Source organism: Mastigoproctus giganteus, chromosome 9, assembly GCF_048544385.1.
Source record: "Mastigoproctus giganteus isolate SK-2022 chromosome 9, ASM4854438v1, whole genome shotgun sequence".
Lineage (NCBI taxonomy): Eukaryota > Metazoa > Arthropoda > Arachnida > Uropygi > Thelyphonidae > Mastigoproctus > Mastigoproctus giganteus.
In genome coordinates, this window is record NC_143583.1 from 214106419 (window position 1) to 214125840 (window position 19422).

The following is a 19422-nucleotide window of genomic DNA, read 5'->3' on the forward strand; positions in this document are numbered from 1 at the left end:
CCATCTGTCGTAGTGGAAGTCGACAACTTAAATAAGGAAGAACTAGACAAGCATTTGGAGTGAATGAATAGGTGAAACAGATTTTTTTTTTTCTTTTTTGGGCTGATGCCATATAAGCTTGATTTCTTGCATCATATGCCTCTACTAATGTTAATTCTAATGATTGGAGAGCTGGATAGATCCCATGCACCCCAGGTGCCTTTTTTATGTTTATCTTCAATATAGAAAAGGCCCTTTTCTCTTATACTTTCCTCTCAGTTATCACAAAATCATTTAGCTCCCTGTTAGAGTTTAATAAACTTCTGTTCCCCTTTCCTAAAGAATGCCTCATGTTTGAATGTAAATTCAAAATACCTGTTCAATTTGTCAGCAACCTGAGCAGGATCAGGTAAAGAAGTTTTTGTTGCTTTTCTTTACATTTGTTGTAAATGTATCAAGTGCAAAGAAAAGCAGAAAAAAAAATAGTAATAAAGAAATGCTTAAAGAAACCAAATACATTCATCCCTTTGTCTATGAAACAACTGAACTTCTGGTAGACAAATTTTTCATGAAATTTTATATGTGGTTCTTTCAGAAAGATTTTTTGGGCAAATTTTATTAAAACTATTAATTTATTTTTCATATATATCACATATAGACACAAACAAATTTCCCATCATAATCTAGATTAATGAGGCCAGAAACAGTTTATAACTTCAATCTAAATTGTGCTATTGCAGCCACTTAATAAAATAACAGGTTTATGGGTTTCTTCTCTGTTTCTTCGCTTTCATTCTTCCACTGTCAAAAGAGAAATAACTGCCTGGAAATATCTGAGTCATTTAATTTCAACAGTATTAAATGAATTTTAATAATTTCTTCCTCTTAACTTGAAGACACCAAGCATTCAACCCATCTTTATATTGCTTATGTTACAGTACATCATGATAATTCTCAATGTGGTACTTAGTATATTTGATACCAAGGTTTCTTCTATAATGATTGAGAATACCAAGCTTTCTTCTAATATGACTGGGAATTACGTTTTAAATTTAATTTCAATATAGAAGTCATTCATATTTTGGAGAAAAAAGCAAAAAAACAAAAAAGCAAAAACACCATTTAATAAATCTAATGTTCATTATTACCCAGGAAAAAAGTTTTTAAAAGACTGGTCCATAACATCCCCAATAATAATCTTCATTCTTCCATATGATGCATCTGCTAACAGCTATAAAAAAAAAAAAAAAAAAAAAAAAATGAAAAAAAAAACAAAAAAAACTGTTATTCTATTTAATAAAAATCAAACTACAATAATAGCAATATTTTTTTGCTTCTGGGCCATGAACAGATTTTGATTTGATTTGAAATTTTTTGGCAAGTTTGAAACTTAGGCCATGAGGCATCGGGTCCAATAATGAAATCAATAGCAACTACAAATATGTTACCAGGTCAAAACATATAAAAACTAAAAATAAGTAAATCTCAAAAACAGATAAAGAAACAAAAGTGTATAAGATGATTCAAAAATGCATTTATATGAGAGGGTATATTTAATTTTTGGACTGGTGCAAGATTTTATGTTTCTTGAACAAACTTTCCATAACTGCTACTAGAGGAGCTCTCCCTGATCACTATTGAGCAGCCTCTGCATGCGCATTCCAGTACTTGTCAAGCTAGTGTTGCGTGAAGAGCGTTCTTTTAGCTGCATGTCACTGACAATCGCTTTGAAGCAAGTATCATGTCGGACATACGGATTGAACAGCAACATGCGATTCATTATTGTGTCAGATGGAGCTTAAATGCATTGGAAACAGTTAAAAGAAATGAATGAAGTGTATGTTATTGAGTGTCTTGGTAGGACAGCCATATTTAAATGGCACAAGTGATTCAGTGAAGGCCGTGAGTCTGTTGCAGATGACCCAACACCCAGTCAGTTCTCCTCCTCAACAACTCCTGAGCAAATTGCAAAAGCCCAGGAAATCTTGGGTGAAGACAGCTGAATTACACTTCACGAATTAGCTGTTAGAATGTTTTTATATGGTAGTACTCACTATATTGCGAAAGATCACCTGAAAATGTTGCAAATCTGTGCCTGCTGGATTTCACACAATTTGACTCTAGAACAAAAACAGCAAAGAGTAGACGTGCAAAGAAATGCTTGATAATTTTGAAACACAGGCTCAAAACTTCTTAAATCAAATAGTGACTTGTGATGAAACTTGGATTTTTCATTATGATCCAGAAACAAAACAACAGTCGGGTAAGTAGAAACATTCCGATTCATTAAGACCTAAGAAATTTTGACCTTCTCGTTCAGCTGATAAACAAATGGTTTTTGTTTTTTTGACATAAAAGGCATTCTTGTTACACATTTTGTACCTCATGAAACAACTATGAATAAGGAAGCATATTCTGAAGTTCTCAGAGTAAAACTCTGCCACGCCATTTGTGAGAAATGTCAAGAACTTTCCAGTGTGAAGTTGTTTCTCCATCAAGACAATGGCAGGCTCATACGGCTAATATCGTGCTGCCAGTGATCACTGCCATAGGTGCCAAGGTTCTGCCACATTCCCCTTATTCACCAAACTTAGCCCTGTGTGATTTCTTCATGTTTCCATGTCTGAAGAAAGCTCTGAAAGGCAAGCATTTCACATCTAACAATGATGCTCACAGAGCCACAATGGAAGCACTTCATATTATTTCGAAAAATGGCTTGCAAGAGCATTTAATGCGTGGCTACAATGGTGGCAAAAGCGTAAGAATTTCAAAGGAGAGTATTTCAAGAAGGAGAAATCCACAGAAGATTCAGATGACGACAATTAGGATAAGAACTTGCACCAGTCTGCAAATTAAATGGTCCTTGAAGTTGTCACAGACATTCTCTCAGATATGCCAGACAAGCTGTACTTGCTACCTGGGAGTCTAAAACGCTGATGGAACTGATATTCGGGTGACACTCAAGTCAAGTGGACCCAATTTCGGCAAAGTCCGGACGGTCTGTGACAGCCAAATCTTCTGCTTGCACCTTCACGATGGTGGGACTGTTAGTAATCCTGGGTATAACCTCCATGCACAAGTACATTGTGGGTGACCACCCAGGTGTGAACCAACGTAACCAGGGGTCGAGGTGTGGCACCATATGGAGGAACGCCGCCCCTCTATGTTACCAGGCAGTACTAGGTGGTACATGACTCATCAACCGGTGAAATACCACCACTTTGCTTATTGGAGGCTTGAAGTGGTGGAACCCATGTTTAGTCTCTAGAGCTCAGTTCCGGTCAACCCTTCCCTATCTCTTCCATCATGCAGTATGATTGATGACTTTTGAGGTTATGATGAACGTCGTGGTGAGATCCAATATTCCTTACATTTCAAGGGTACAGCTCTAAAACGGTTTTCACAGGCCGGCCACTAGTTAGTACACCGGACCGAACCTATTGGTAACTCTCTAGGAGGCTTCCGGATCAGCTAGTGTATAATCTTGCTACCTCTACTCTGCCAGATAGTGACTGGAGGGAGTCCGAGTAGTGTGTATGCGGGGAGCATTATCGAGGCCACGTTATGTCAAGGATCTGAGTATATTCTTACCACGTGTACGCCATATCCAAAAATTTCATTACTTCATACAGCATGTCCCACCCACTTTTTCTTATTATTAAATACACCACGAATTGTCAAACTAATAGAGAAAGCTTATCTGCGAAACTAAACCTTCCAAGGACTTCCTAATTCATTTCACAAATATTGGTGGTCTCAATTCTAATCTCAATGATGTCCATTGCCACTTCCAGTCTGCCAAACCCCATGTACTTTTTCTGACAGAATCTCAGTTATCGGTTGATTCAACTACTGCTCATCTCAGGTGCCCAAATTATTTTCTGTATGATTCCTTTCGCCTCAAAGGTAGTACTTGTGCATATGTCCGTTCAAATATTCCCTGTCAGAGAATTGGTAATTTGGAATCTCCACTCTTCGATCTTCTCTGGCTTAAAATCTCTCTACCTCATTGTGTCAAATTCATCTGTTGTCTCTACCGTTCTCCCAACTCCACTAATCACTTGGAGCTCTTTGACTTCCTCTCTTTGCAACTTCACTTTCTCCAGTCAAACTTTCCTAACAGTGAGGTAATTTTCCTTGGTGATTTTAATGTTCACAACTCCAGCTGGCTTCCGTTTTCTAGTCATACCAACCCAGCAGGTCGAGATGCTGAGGCTTTTGCAATTTCTAATGACCTTGCACAGATTGTTCGTTTACCTACAAGAATACTGGACAATCCTAACCATACAGCCAAGACACTTGATCTTTTTCTCACAAACAACCCTGCTAAGTATACGGTCGAAGTGAATGGTCCTTTAGCCACCTCAGATCACAACTTGGTGATTGTCTCTTCTCCAATGGAGCCTTTATCTCATGGCTATTCCCAACCTTGCATTGTTTGACATTACAAGAATTCAAAATGGGATGACCTGCAAGATTTCTTTTCCTTGGTCAGGCAATTGTTTCAAAACTTCTGATGTCAACATTTGCTCAGATCGTGTCAGTGAAATTATTCTTCTAGGAATGGAATCCTTTATTCCACACTCCACTTTAAAATCTCATCCTTTATCTAAACCTTGGTTTTCCAATAAATGTGCTAAGGCTGTTCAAGAGAAGAATGTTGCATATCGCAAGTGGCTTGTTTCCAAATTCTTCAGTTTCATTTTCTGCCTACACCAAAGCTCGAAACAATTGTAAAGCAGTCATTAATCAGTCCAAACTAGATTTTGAACAGGCTAAGAGTAGAAAACTTGCTTCTTGCCCTAATGGTAGCCTAGCATTCTGGTCTCTTGCCAAAGATATTGGCCGCAACTTCTGCCCATCTCTGCTCCAACCTCTGTCAAAACCAGATGGTTCTGTTGTCAGTTCAGCCAAGGATAAAGCTGACCTGCTAGCATCCCATTTTTCTTCCAACTCGTGTATTAATGATCTTGGGAAAAAACACCTTCCACCATTCCCAACTCGCTCCATTCAATGCCTCCTGTGGTCTTCCGTCAGAAGGATTTTGACGAATCTCGATGATAAAGAAGCTTCAGGTCCTGATGGTATTTCTCCACTTGTTCTCGAAACCTGTGCTCCTGAACTTACTCCTGTTCTTTGCCATGTTTTTTCACTTTCTTATTCCAAAGGTGTTTTTCCTTCTGCTTGGAAATTTTCTCATATACAGCTAGTTCCTAAAAAGGATGACAAGTCGTTCCCATCCAATTATCATCCCATTGCAATTACTTCTACTCTTTCTAAAGTAATGGAGAAATCAATTAACCTCCAACTCTTAAACTACCTAAAAACCTTCCATCTGATCAATGATTGCCAGCATGGATTCCGTCAGTGTCGATCCACTGGTGATATTCTGGCTTATGCTACCCATTTATGGGCATATTCAATGGAAAAGTTTGGTGAAACACAAGCAATTGCTCTTGACATCTCACATGCTTTTGATCAAGTTTGGCATAAAGGTCTTCTAAACAAGCTTCCATCTTATGGTTTGCCAACTGTTTTTTGTAATTGTTTTTTCCAGTTTTCTCTCTGATCACTCACTGAGGGTGATGGTAGATGGCTCTCTGTCTTCTAACTTCTCCACTAATGCTGGTGTCCCCCAAGGTTCAGTTCTTTCCTCCACTCTTTTCCTCTTGTATATTAATGACCTTCTTCCATTGACTGGAAATCTTATCCATAGTTTTGCCGATGACAGCACATTGCATTCCACTTTCCATTTTGAAAAACCTTGCCTTGCTCAATCAACCTCAACTTCTCGAATATCCGCTACCAATTCCTTAAATGCCGATCTTCAGTGGGGCAAAGACAACTTAGTTGATTTCAATCCTTCTAAAATTCTGTCTTGCCTTATATCTCACAAAAAGGATTCTTCTGCTCCTATGCTTATCTTTGGCGACACTCCGACTTCCAGGCAAAATGATATATCTGTTTTGGGGATTACCCTTACTTCCAATCTCTCTTGGCACAAGCCCATTACAAATATTGCTTCCTCTGCATCTAAAAAACTTGGTTTTCTCTTTCGCTTTCGGCATTACTTTTCTTCTAAACAGCTGTTCACTCTGTACAAATCGCAAATCTGCCCTACCATGGAATATTGTTCCCACATCTGGGGCGGTGCCTCCAAAACCTCTCTCAGGCTTCTAGATTCCATTCAGAAGAGGGCAGTTAGGTTAATTAATGACTCCTCTCTAACAGAGTCTCTCCATTCTCTGTCTCATAGACATACTGTTTCTGCTGCATGCCTTTTCTACAGATACTTCCATGGGTACTGTTCTTCTGAATTGGCTTCTATAATTCCTGCTCTCTCTTTCAAAACAGTCTGAACACATGCCGCCACCAGTCAACATCGATTTACTGTCCAACTTCAAACTCACAGAACCAACTTTCATCTTCCTTGTTTATTCATTCAACTTCCGTTTTCTGGAACAACCCTCCTTCATAAGTATTTCCCGAAAATTACAGTCTACAGAAGTTCAAGTCTAATGGCAACAAATATCTTCTTTCATCTTCTCAACCTCCAACCTAATCACGGTACTAAGTACTATAGGTTCTAATAACTCTTGTGTTTGGGATTTTCATAAAAAAAAAAAAAAAAACTGAAACCGACTCTGTTAAATAAAAAGAGCAGACAATTCAGAGATTTTGGAGAGAGAGAGAGAGAGAGTGGGCAAAAGATATTTAATCACCTCATTATGAAAGTTATCTACTTTTACAAGTCATATTAAGTCCTATAGCACTTCACTGAGAAAGAAAGTGCTATTTTCAGCTTGTACAATGCTAATGGTTTGCTATAGAATCACTTAGAGGAAAAACTTAGTCTGCTTTCACATTTCTTTTTCAAGAGAAAAACTCTGGAGAGAATGTCTTATAATAGGGGATTTTAACTTTCCAGATAATGACTGGAACTTGTGGCTACTGCAGTTGAATCTGCACTAGCGACTTAAAGATCCATTATAATCCAAGACTGCTGAAGTGTGTAATGTGTATTTTCCTTTGTTTTCCATATTTTGCCTCAGACTGCTTTAGAGCTGGTTGAATGAATAATACAAGAAGTGAACTGAATCCATTATCTGTTCACTTCAAACACACATATAATTGGGATAATTATATGTGCCCGGGAGTGTAATGCTGGGCACCATATCTGCACCTCTGCCTGCTCAACTGCTCCTTGGAGTATGAGGACAGAGGCATGGCATTTGCATGGCTGACCCTTAGAAGTGAACCAACTAACTAATTAAACTAACTTCTTCTAATCCAACTAACTTCTTTTAAAGGATCAGAGAACTCTAGGGTTTCCAATCCTTTAAAAGAAGGGAACAAAGTGACATGTTGAAGCTGGGTCCACTCAACTACTGAAGGGGGGGATCTCTCCTTCCAAATTTCCATGATTTGCAGTGCACAGCAAACAAGCTAGATTCCTATAATGTTAGTATAACTCAGTGAGAATTGGATCTGGAGTATCACTGTATGCACAGGTGACTACATCGAGAGATCACTAGAAGGGTATGGCTGTATTGATTAGTGAAAAACAAAAAAAAAAAAAAAACTCAGGCCATCCATCATTCAATGTCTTAATAACTATATCAATGATAATTTCTAGAAAAACTTCCAGCAGGTGAACACAAAGTATATACATGCAGTGTCAACAAGTATCTTCTGTCTTTTCAACCTTCATCCCATACACAAGGTACTAAAGTATTATTTATTCTAATACTTTTCATGTTTGGGGTTATCAAAAAAAGTTTTATTAATTTTACTTTGATGATATCCTGCAAAACAAATTAAATTTAAAGTTTACAGTGCAGTGTAGGTGCCCCATAAACTTGTACTCACTTAAAACTATCCATGTTTTTAGTGAGCACAAATTCTATACAAGGAATCTTAAAAGTTGTTGAAAACTAGAAATTAGTGAAAAGTTTTAATATTACTTTAATAATATTTTAATATTACTCTAATACAGCCAGGCCTTGCATAACGCAAGTTCGATTAATGCAATTTTCAGTTAACGCTATTTGAAAAATTATACCACTTTTCATTTTATACGATGCAAATTTCCAGTTAACACGATCTTTTTTTTTTTTTTTATGGGATAGTTGAAAAAGATTTGAATCGCGCATTAAGCTTACCGCGAGTCGTACGGTCAATATACAAATGTTTGCCTGCTGCCCACCTCGGTGTGTTCCATCAACCATCAGAAAAAGTTGTGTTACTTGTTTGTCTCCTGCTAATAGAGTCAATGGAGGTCAAGGACCAATTATAATTTTTCCTATTGATTATTATATTCGATTAACGCGTTTCCATTTTGCGCGATGCGCTCGCGGAACGAATTAATTGCGTTAATCGAGGCCAGCCTGTACTTCAATATTAATATAACTTAATGTTTTAATTAATATTACTTTAATTACTTTAATATTAAAGGGAACAGCTGGACAAACGTTTGGAGTGAATGGATGGGATGAAACGATTTTTTTTTTCTGATGCTGTATAAGCTTGCTTTCCTGCATCACATGCCTCTACTAATGCTACTTATTAGTTTGTAGATAATACAGATAATTCTTATGAAAATGTAACTTTCCCATCTATTTGCTGTTAGGATTCAGCTTTGAAATGATTCTGGCAAAATAAGAATACTGTCAGGATGAGTAGATCTAAACAATGCATGTATTATGTATCCACATAAATTTATATGGTGAGGTGCAAAATAACAGCTACTTTCATATATAATATATAGGTTACACAAAGGAAATTACCTGTTTCTCTAAGCAACCATAATTTTATCTCTCAATAGGTAATATGGTGAAATCTCTCTACAAAGTGTTAATTTTGTAGAGAGAAAAAAAGAAAGTATCCACTATGCAGTAGACCCTTTGGAGAGGTTAAGTGTATCCATTTTCAATAACTTGGAAAAATGAAGCTCACCATTAACTGGTTGCTTTGTTGTACATATAGTGAATACATACATACATATTTCAATTAATTAACTTTAGAAATTAATGAATATAAACTGCTTTGTTTGATGAACATGAAAATTTCATTTTCATGTTCATCCTAAAAAATTAACACTTTTTGGGAAATTTTGAAGGAAAATTTTGACAAGTATTCCAGGAGGAAAACCTTTCTATGCAGCTACTTAAACAACTGTCATTTCTCACTGCTGAGTGAAAGTGGTTATGTGTAGGCATTAAAAAAGTGTCATCATCATTCAATCAAAAAGCTGGACACTGTTGTCACTAAAGCAGTTATGTATGAAAGTAATGTCAAGCATCACACAGCTTTTAATTGAAGTTTATTTGGATATTGCTGAAAATCATTGTGAACTCCAAGAAGAATTGAAAAATTACTTAAAAAGTCTGTTGGTAGCATTAAATTATGTATTATTATTATTTTTTGAAATAAGTGTATTCCAACTTTTTTTTATGTGATCCCACCACTGATAGTTCCAAAGGCCAGACATCTGGTCCTTGCTGAGCCTAGACTAAGTCCAGAGTCAGCAAGGTTATCTATCTCTGGACAGCTAGGCATCAGCACTTAAAGTGGAACTGGCAATTGAAAAGTGCCACCATTTGTTCAGGGTGATATGAATGTGGAAGAGAAGATTCTTGTCAGATGCAGACTTCAAGGAGACAGCAGTTAGAAGGTACAGTCAAACAATGTCTCATTCCTAGGGTTAATAGGAATAATGACATCCTAAGGAGATTAGGAATAAGGATGGGAATTTGTAAAGTGAGAGTATCATAGCTCAATCCCATTCAGTAGAGATTATGTGACATCAGCAATAAATCCAACTTGACCTCAGAGACAGTCTGAGGTCAAAATCAAATCCCATTCCCTCCCTTTCCTGTGGGTATATAGGGGTCAGAAAGACAGGAGAATAACTTTGAAAGCTCCCGCATAACATTCTTCAGTAACTATCATAAAAAGATGTGTTTCGATCACAACTCAGGGCTTGATTACACAATGTCATTAAACATTACAGAAAAATGTTAAAAAATAAAAAAATTACTGGGAATTGAAGTTCACCTTGAGTCAAAGAAATCCAAGGAGAAAAGCAGGGTTAAACAATAATTATTTAAATTTACCTCTAATGATGGCAAAAATCTACGATCCTTTTCAATGACTACCACCCTCTCAGCACCTCTTTCTAAAATAGGTCTTGTTAAACTGCCTGGTCCAGGTCCCACTTCACATACATAACTACCAGCAATATTTCCTGCAGCTTTAACTAATCTATAACAAAGACGGGGATCAAGAATAAAATTCTGTGACATATGACGTTGAGCTCTGACTCGATACAATTTTAAGATATCACCAAGTGAGGGCAAAGGAGGTAGTCTCATCTGCTGAATGTAAGCTCTCTGTAGAGCAGTTTCTGCTGCTTTTGTCGCCATTTTTTCACTGACATAAATTTCTTATTAACCTGTATTAATAAAAAAATAATAAACACAAAAACATTATTATACTTCATAAATTTTTTGTTTATTAAATATATTTATAAATTTTATATTATTTAATAAGCACTCTATTATTATTATTTAAATATATTATATATTATTTATTGCATTTAACTGTGTAATATTAAATTTATTATACCTATAATTATATTATAGGTTTAATAAACATACCTATTATACTTAAAAATTCATAGCATAATTTATTATACAGGTTAATTTTTTAACCTTTGTGGTCATTAACCTGAAATAAAAGATAATAATAAACAAATATTTTCCTATAAATTAAATCCTATTTATACATATCTATTAATACAAAACTGATATTATATTTTAAGGAATTCATATTACCTAAAGATACAACATAGCAAAGTTCACAGAACCCTCCATCTCTTTGCTAAATTAAAGAATCAATAGGAGAAGGTCAAATTAAGCTTAATTTCTTTTTCATAGTATATATGCAGTTTTTAGCTTGCATCCAGTATTTTATTATTCAGTGTAATGATAAATAAATGACATTAAATAAATAAATAATAATGACAATGAATCCAGGGTGATACTGTTTCAGTTTTAGAATGAATGCAAGGATTTGGAGGACAGGGTTGAAGGACAGGGTGGATGCCCTCGAAGAAACTAAATTGAGGGGCCCATCAAGCTCTCAGCTGCCCACATCAACGCCAGAGCTTGCACTTGGGCATCGCGTAACACAGAGACAACCCCTAAGGCAGAATGCGCTGGTCCCGAAGGAACTAGTAGTTGTTGGTGACTCTATTGTCAGGGAAACGGGGAACATGCTTTGTAAAAAAGATAGGTGGAACAGGAACAGGGTATGTCTGCCAGGGGCAAAGGTTGATGACGTTGTAGAGCGAATATCATCTTTTAAGGGCACAAAAGGTGATATAGTTGTACACGTTGGCACTAATAATATTAAGAGTAGGAGACCGGCAGAATTACTTAACAAGTACAGGTCACTGTTGAACAAAAGCCGAGAATTAGGGTTGAATTTGAAAGTGTCTGCAATTCCGCCCAGACACGATAGGAGGGAGTATATGATGAGAGCCTTGTCGATCAATTCGGCCCTGGAAAGATTGTGCAAGGCTCAAGGGGTAGAATTTTTTTCAGCCTGGACTGTACTTGTTAACAGGAGAGATTGCTTCTACAGGGATGGGATACACTTAAATAGAAAGGGTGCAAGAATATTTGCTGATGCTATCGAGGCAGTGTTAGGTGGGTCGGAAAACTGCTAGCTTGGGGGGAGACAAAGACCAATAGATTGACAGTAGCCACTGGCAGAGGTGAAAGAGATTCTTGCACTGCTTCTATTAGAATGAGCAGAAGCCTGAAAAACAAGATGCATGGTATTTCAGAGACTGCTGGGAGCCATTGCAGTACAAGTAAACACATGGGTTGTGTTAGGGTAGCTAAGAATAGAAACAGGTGCAGGTATACTTGTGTGTACACCAATGCTAGGAGTTTAGTAAATAAATTTGATGAATTTGAGGTTTTGCTCAAAACATCGAAGGCAGATATTGTTGGGATATCAGAGACGTGGTGTCACACAGATATAAGGGATGCAGAACTGCAATTTGGGGAGTACAACGTCTACAGAAAGGATAGACAGGATAGGAAGGGGGAGGGGTTATGTTATTAGTTAAGAAACACATAAAAACCAAGGAAGTGAAGCCAGTCGACATCGCTGGACAGTGCAGTGTGGAGTCAGTTTGGTGTGACATAAACATTGGGAGATCAAAATTGAGAGTAGGAGTGTGCTATAGGCCTAATGACTCTGATGAGTATAATAAGAACTGTACAGGGAAATAGAGTGGGCCAGTAAATCAGAGTGTCTTATAATGGGAGATTTTAATTTCCCAGATATTGACTGGAATTTGGGGGCTGGTTACTCACACACTAGCAGGACTTTTGTGGATTTATTGGATCATTGTTTTCTACATCAGCATGTTCGGGAGGCAACTAGAGGGAGTAATACTCTTGATTTGATTATCAGCAGTGATTCTTCATGCATTAAGAATCTGCAGATAAATGAACCACTAGGTGGCAGTGATCATAGGGGTAAAGGGAAGGGTTATTGCTTCCGTAAAGGCGACTACGATGGACTGAGACAGTATTTAAATTCTATACAGTGGGACCAACTGATGATGTTACCAACAGCAAATTCAAAATGGGAAGCATTCAAAGAACTTATCTTGGAAGCTACTAGGCTTTACATACCAACTAAGAAATATTGTTCAAGGTTTAGGCCAAAATGGTTGTCAGATGAACTAATGAGGCATATGGCAGAGAAGAAAAATGCATGGGATACATACAAATTAACACATGACACAGAAGCCTATGATAGATACAAGTTGATATGCAACCAAGTTACAAAGGAGGTTAGGCAGGCGAAGGCAGATTACGAGAAATCCTTGGCAAGGGATGCAAAGAAAAACAGCAAAGAGTTCTTTACTTATGTAAACTCTAGAAGGAAGGGGATGAATCAGATTGGTCCACTTGATATTGATGGGTCAAGTGTTGATGATCCTGCTCAGGTAGCTAACAAACTAAATGAATATTTTGCATCGACATTCACACATGAGGAGTTATTCAGCGAGGGGAATGCCAGAGGTGTATTCAACTCTAGCAGTAAGCTACAGAATCTTGAAATAACTGGGAGTAAAGTGGAGGAGAAACTGTTGAAGATAAACACAAGAAAGGCACCCGGGGTGGATGGGATCTATCCAGTTATATTAAAGGAGGCAGCAAAGGAAGTAAGCAAACCCTTAGCCATAATTATGAGAGCTTCCTTGGACTCAGGGGAGGTACCCATAGACTGGAAAGGTGCAAATGTGACCCCAATTCACAAAGGAGGATCAAAGGCTGACACAAGTAATTATAGACCTGTGAGCTTAACTTCTGTTCCAGGAAAATTAATGGAGGCACTGGTTAAAGAAGCACTGCAGGATCATTTAGACAAGACTTCAGTTATAGCTCAGACACAGCATGGTTTTGTTAAGGGGAAGTCTTGCCTGACCAACTTGATTGGATACTATGATGCAGTCACAAAAGAACTGGATGCAGGGAATAACTTTGATATTATATACTTGGATCTTAGAAAGGCTTTTGATACTGTTGCACATGGAAGACTGCTACACAAATTGGAGCAGTGTGACATTGGAGGCAAATTGCTGCTATGGATAAAGGGGTGGTTGAGGGGGAGAAGACAGAGAGTGGTAATCAATGGACACTGCTCATCGTGGACTGATGTTATTAGTGGAGTCCCTCAGGGCTCAGTGTTGGGTCCATTATTGTTTTCTGTATTTATAAATGATATTGATGATGGTATATCGGGCTTAATGTCCAAGTTTGCAGACGATACAAAGGTTGGCAGGGTTGTCAAGGACACTACTGACACTATGCTGCTGCAACAGGATCTGGAAAGGTTGAGCAGATGGGCTGAGAGGTGGCAAATGAAGTTTAACATTGATAAATGTAAAGTACTACACATGGGAAACAGCAACCCCAGAGCAACGTATCAACTCTGGGGTACTACACTGACAGTGGTAGAGAATGAAAGGGACTTGGGGGTGGTTGTGCAGGCAGATATGAAGTTCTCTGAGCAGTGCAGACGGGCTGCAAGAGTAGCTCATGGAGTATTGTCAATGATATACAGGAATTTTTCCAGCAGGGATAAGGAGGTGATTATTCCATTGTATAAGGCGATGGTCAGGCCACACCTAGAGTACTGTATACAGATCTGGAGACCTCATTTCAAGAAGGATGTAGAGCTGCTGGAACGAGTACAGAGAAGGGCAACAAGATTAGTGAATGGAACAAAGATGTGCTCTTACGAAGAAAGGCTTAAGTTTTGCAAATTACAGTGTCTGGAGACTAGGCACCAGCGAGGTGATCTGATAGAGGTGTATAAAGCCTTGAATGGTTTAAGCATGCTCAATGCTGATGGGATTCTTCCTCTAGCTCAGAAAAATCACCTGAGAGGGCATAAATTCAAAGTGAGGAAAGACAGATGTAGGATAGACGTGCGGAAATTTGCCTTTAGACAGCGGGTGGTTGGTTGGTGGAACAGACTTCCATCCCTTGTGGTGGAGGTTGATAGCCTAAATAAGTTTAAGGCTCAGCTGGACAGGTATTTTGAACGAACAGAGGGGTGAAGTGGAAGTGGGTTTTTTTTTTTTTTTTTTTTTTTGGCTGATGCTGCATAAGCTTGCTTTCTTGCATCAAATGCCTCTACTAATGCTAATGCTAATTTAGGTGACTGCACATGGACTGGCTGGTGCAGCATAAGCCTCAGGCTTCCTTGCACCTTATGGCTAATAATAATATATATATATTTTTTTTTTGAAGCTTTTAATGATAAAATTGGAATAAAATTTTGCCTGATCAACTGATTTTTTTTTTTTTTTGAAGCTTTTAATGATAAAATTGGAATAAAATTTTGCCTGATCAACTGATTTTTTTTTTTTTTTTTTTGTTGGATCTTCTGTTTTTTTTTTTTTTTTTTTTCTTTTTATGAAAACCCCAAAACATGAGAGGTATTAGAACCTATAGTACTTAGTACTGTGCTTCGGTTGGAGGTTGAGACAATGAAATAAGATATTTGTAGACTGAAATTTTCAGGAAATACCCATGAAGGAAGTTTGTTCCAGAAAACAGCAGTTGAATGAACAAACGAGGAAGGTGAAAAGTTGGTTCTGTGAGTTTGAAGTTGGACAGTAAATGGATGTTGGCTGGTGGTGGCACGTGTTCAGACTGTTCTGAAAGAGAGAGCAGGAATTATAGAAGCCAATTCAGAAGAACAGTGCCCATGGAAGTATCTGTAGCAAAGGCATGCAGCAGAAACAGCACATCTATGAGACAGAGAGTGGAGAGACTCTGTTAGAGACGAGTCATTAATTAACCTAACTGCCCTCTTCTGAATGGAAATTAGAAGCCTGGGAGAGGTTTTTGGGGCACCGCCCCAGATGTGGGAACAACATTACATGGTAAGGCGGATTTGCAATTTGTACATAGTGAACAGCTGTTTGGAAAAAAAGTAATACCGACAGCGAAAGAGAAAAACAAGTTTTTTAGATACAGAGGAAGCAATATTTGTAATGTACTTGTGCCAAGAGAGATTAGAAGTCAGGGTAATCCCCAAAAGAGATATATCATTTTGCCTAGAAATCAGAGTGTCACCAAAAATAAGCATAGGAGCAGAAGAATCAAATTTGCGAGCCATAAGACAGGACTGAGGTTTAGAAGGATTGAAATCAACTAAGTTGTCTTGCCTCACTGGAGAATTACCTGGAGATCGCATTTAAGGAATTAGCAGCGGATATTCGAGAAGTGGAAACTGATTGAGCAGGGCAAGGTTTCTCAAATTGGTTTGTAATTGGTTATCCAGTTTTCTCTCTGACCGCTCACTGAGGACGATGGTAGACACCAGCATTAGTGGGGAAGTGAGAAGATAGAGAGCCATCTACCATCGTCCTCAGTGAGCGGTCAGAGAGAAAACTGGATAACCAATTACAAAACACTGTTGGGAAACCATAAGATGGAAGCTTGTTTAGAATATGATCAAAAGCCTTTGAGATGTCAAGAGAAACTGTTTCTGCTTCACCAAACTTTTCCATAAATGGGTGACATAAGCCAGAATATTATCAGTGGAACAACACTGATGGAATCCATACTGGCAATTGTTGATCAGATGGGAGGTTTCTACGTAGTTTAAGAGTTAGCAGTTAATTGATTTCTTCATTACTTTAGAAAGAGTAGAAATAATTGCAATGGGACGATAACTGGATGGGAGGAGCGGTCAGAGAGAAAACTGGATAACCAATTACAAAACACTGTTGGGAAACCATAAGATGGAAGCTTGTTTAGAAGATGATCAAAAGCCTTTGAGATGTCAAGAGAAACTGTTTCTGCTTCACCAAACTTTTCCATAAATGGGTGACATAAGCCAGAATATTATCAGTGGAACAACACTGATGGAATCCATACTGGCAATTGTTGATCAGATGGGAGGTTTCTACATAGTTTAAGAGTTAGCAGTTAATTGATTTCTTCATTACTTTAGAAAGAGTAGAAATAATTGCAATGGGACGATAACTGGATGGGAGGAATTTGTCACCCTTTTTAGGAACTGGCTGGATATGAGCAAATTTCCAAGCTGAAGGAAAAACACCTTTGCAATAAGAAAGTGAAAATAGGTGGCAAAGAACAGGAGTAAGTTTAGGAGCACAGGTTTTGAGAACAAGTGGAGAAGTACCATCAGAACCTGGAGCTTTCTTAGCATCAAGATTTATCAAAATCCTTTTCACGGAAGACCACAGGAGGCATTGAATGGAACATGTTGGGAATGGTGGGAGTTGTTTTACCAAGATCATTAATACATGAGTTGGAAGAAAAATGGGATGCTAGCAGTTCAGCTTTATCCTTGGCTGAAGTGACAATAGAACCAACTGATTTTGATATGGGTGGGAGCAGAGATGGGCAAATGTTGCCGCCAATAGTTTTTAAAGATACCAGAACGTTCGGCTACCATTAGGGCAAGAAGCAAGTTTTTTACTCTGAGTCTGTTCAAAATCTAGTTTGGACTTATTAATAACTGCTTTACGATGGTTACAATCTTTGGTGCAGGTAGAAAATGAAACTGAAGAATTGGAAACAAACCAATTTACGATATGAAACGTTCTTTTCACGTTTATTGGAAAACCAATGTTTAGATAAAGGATGAGATTTTAAAGTGGAGTTTGGATTAAGTAGGAATTATACTTGTAGGAATGGAATCCTTAATAAAGGATTCCATTCCTACAAGTATAATTTCACTGACATGATCTGAGCAAATGCTGATATCAGAAGTTTTGAAACGGTAATCCGAGCAAAGAAAAGAAATATCGCTGGTCATCCCATCTTGCATTCTTGTAATACCAAACAACAAGAGGTTGGGAATAGCCATGAGATAAAGGCTCCATTGAAGAAGAGGCAATCACCAAGTTGTGATCAGAGGTGCCTAAAAGATCACTCTCTTCGACTGTGTACTTTGCATTAGTAGAGGCATAGGATGCAAGAAAGCAAGCTTATGCAGTATCAGCCAAAAAAAAAAATGCTCCCAATTCACCCCTCCATTCCTTTCAATTGCCTGTCCAGATCAGCCTTAAATTTAATTTGGATATCAACTTCCATAACAAAAGATGGAAGTCTGTTCCACCAATCAACTACCTGGCATTCCCCTCGCTGAATAACTCGTGTGAATGTCGATGCAAAATACTCCTTCAGTTTATAAGCTACCTTAGTATGATCATTAATAGTCAACCCATCTATTTTAAGTGGTCCAATTTGATTCATTCCTTTCCTTCTAGAGTTTACATAAGTAAATAACCCTTTGCTGTTTTTCTTTGCATCCTTTGACAAGGATTTTTCGTAGCCTGCCTTACCTTCTTTGTGACTTGATTCCTGACTAGTTTATATCTGACACAGGTTTCTGTGTCACCTGATACTTTACAGGCATCCCATACATTTTTCTTCTCTACCATGATCCTCATTAGTTCATCTGACATCCATTTAGGCCTAAACCATGAACAATATTTCTTAGTTGGAATAAAAAGCCTAGTAGCCTGCAAAATTAAGTCCCTGAAGGCTTCCCATTTAGAATTCAACGTTGGTAACATCATCAGTTTATCCCAGTATACAGAATTTAAAAAATGTCTGAGACTCCTGTAGTCACCTTTATGAAAGCAAAAGCCATCCCTTTAGCCATGATCGTAGTTAGATTAGCATTAGCAAAGACACATGATGCAAGGAAACAAACTTATATAGCATCAGCCAAAAAAACACCCTTATTTCACCCATCCACTCGATCCAAATGTTTGTCAAGTTCTGCCTTGAATCTATTTAAGCTATCAACTTCTACGACAGATGGAAGTTTGTTCCAGCAATCAGCCACCCCCTGGCTAAACGCAAACTTCCGCAAATCTATTCTACAACCGTCTTTCCTCAATTTGAATTTATGCTTTCTCAGGTGATTATTCTGAGCAAGAAGAAGAATCCCATCAGCATTGAACATGCTCAAACCATTCAAGGCCTTATACACCTCAATCAGACCACCTCACAGGTGCCTAGTTTCCAGACACTGCAATTTGCAAAACTTAAAAGGCCTTTCTTTGTATGAGCAACCCTTTGTTCCATTCACTAATCTTGTTGTCCTTCTCTGTACTCGCTCCAACAGCTCTACATCCTTCTTAAAATGAGGCCTCCAGACCTGTATACAGTACTCGAGGTGTGCCTTATACAACGGGATAATCACCTCCTTATCCCTGCTAGAAAAATTCCTGTATATCATTGACAAGACACCATGAACTACTCTTGCAGACCGTCTGCACTGCTCAGAAAACTTCATATCTGCCTGCACAATTACCCCCAGGTCCTTTTCTCTACCACTGTCAGTGTGGTACCACAGAGTTGATACATTACTCAGGGATTACTGCTCCCCATATGTAGTACTTTACATTTGTCAATGTTAAACTTCATTTCCCACCTCTCAGCCCATCTACTCAACTTTTCTAGATTCTGTTGCAGCAGTGTACTGTCATTAGTGTCCTTAACAACCCTGCCAACCCTTGTATCGTCTGCAAACTTGGACATTAAGCTTGATATACCATCATCAATATCATTTATAAATACAGAAAACAATGGACCCAACACTGAACCTTGATGGACTCCACTAAGAGCAGTGCCCATTGATTACTACTCTGTCTTCTCCCACTCAACCATCCCTTTATCCATAGCAGCAATTTGCCTCCAAAGCCACACTGCTCCAATTTGTGCAGCTGTCTTCCATGTGCAACAGTATCAAAGGCTTTTCTAAGATCCAAATATATGATATCAAAGTTATTCTTTGCATCCAGTTCCTTTTTGACCACATCAATCCAATCAAATTAGTCAGACAAGATTTCCCCTTAAC

The 19422-nt window shown here is 38.0% G+C and overlaps 1 protein-coding gene across 1 annotated transcript in view; it reads right to left on the minus strand.

Moving 5' to 3' along the window:
- mtTFB1 (mitochondrial transcription factor B1) overlaps positions 1-19422 on the minus strand; it is a 66623-nt gene that overhangs the window by 38308 nt on the left and 8893 nt on the right. The window contains exons 2-3 of the mRNA XM_090380929.1: positions 10095-10432; positions 1128-1210 (exon numbers count right to left, since the gene is read on the minus strand). Of these exons, the coding sequence (XP_090237055.1) occupies positions 1128-1210; positions 10095-10403 (392 nt within the window). The 5' untranslated portion in view covers positions 10404-10432. The remainder of the gene's footprint in view (positions 1-1127; positions 1211-10094; positions 10433-19422) is intronic.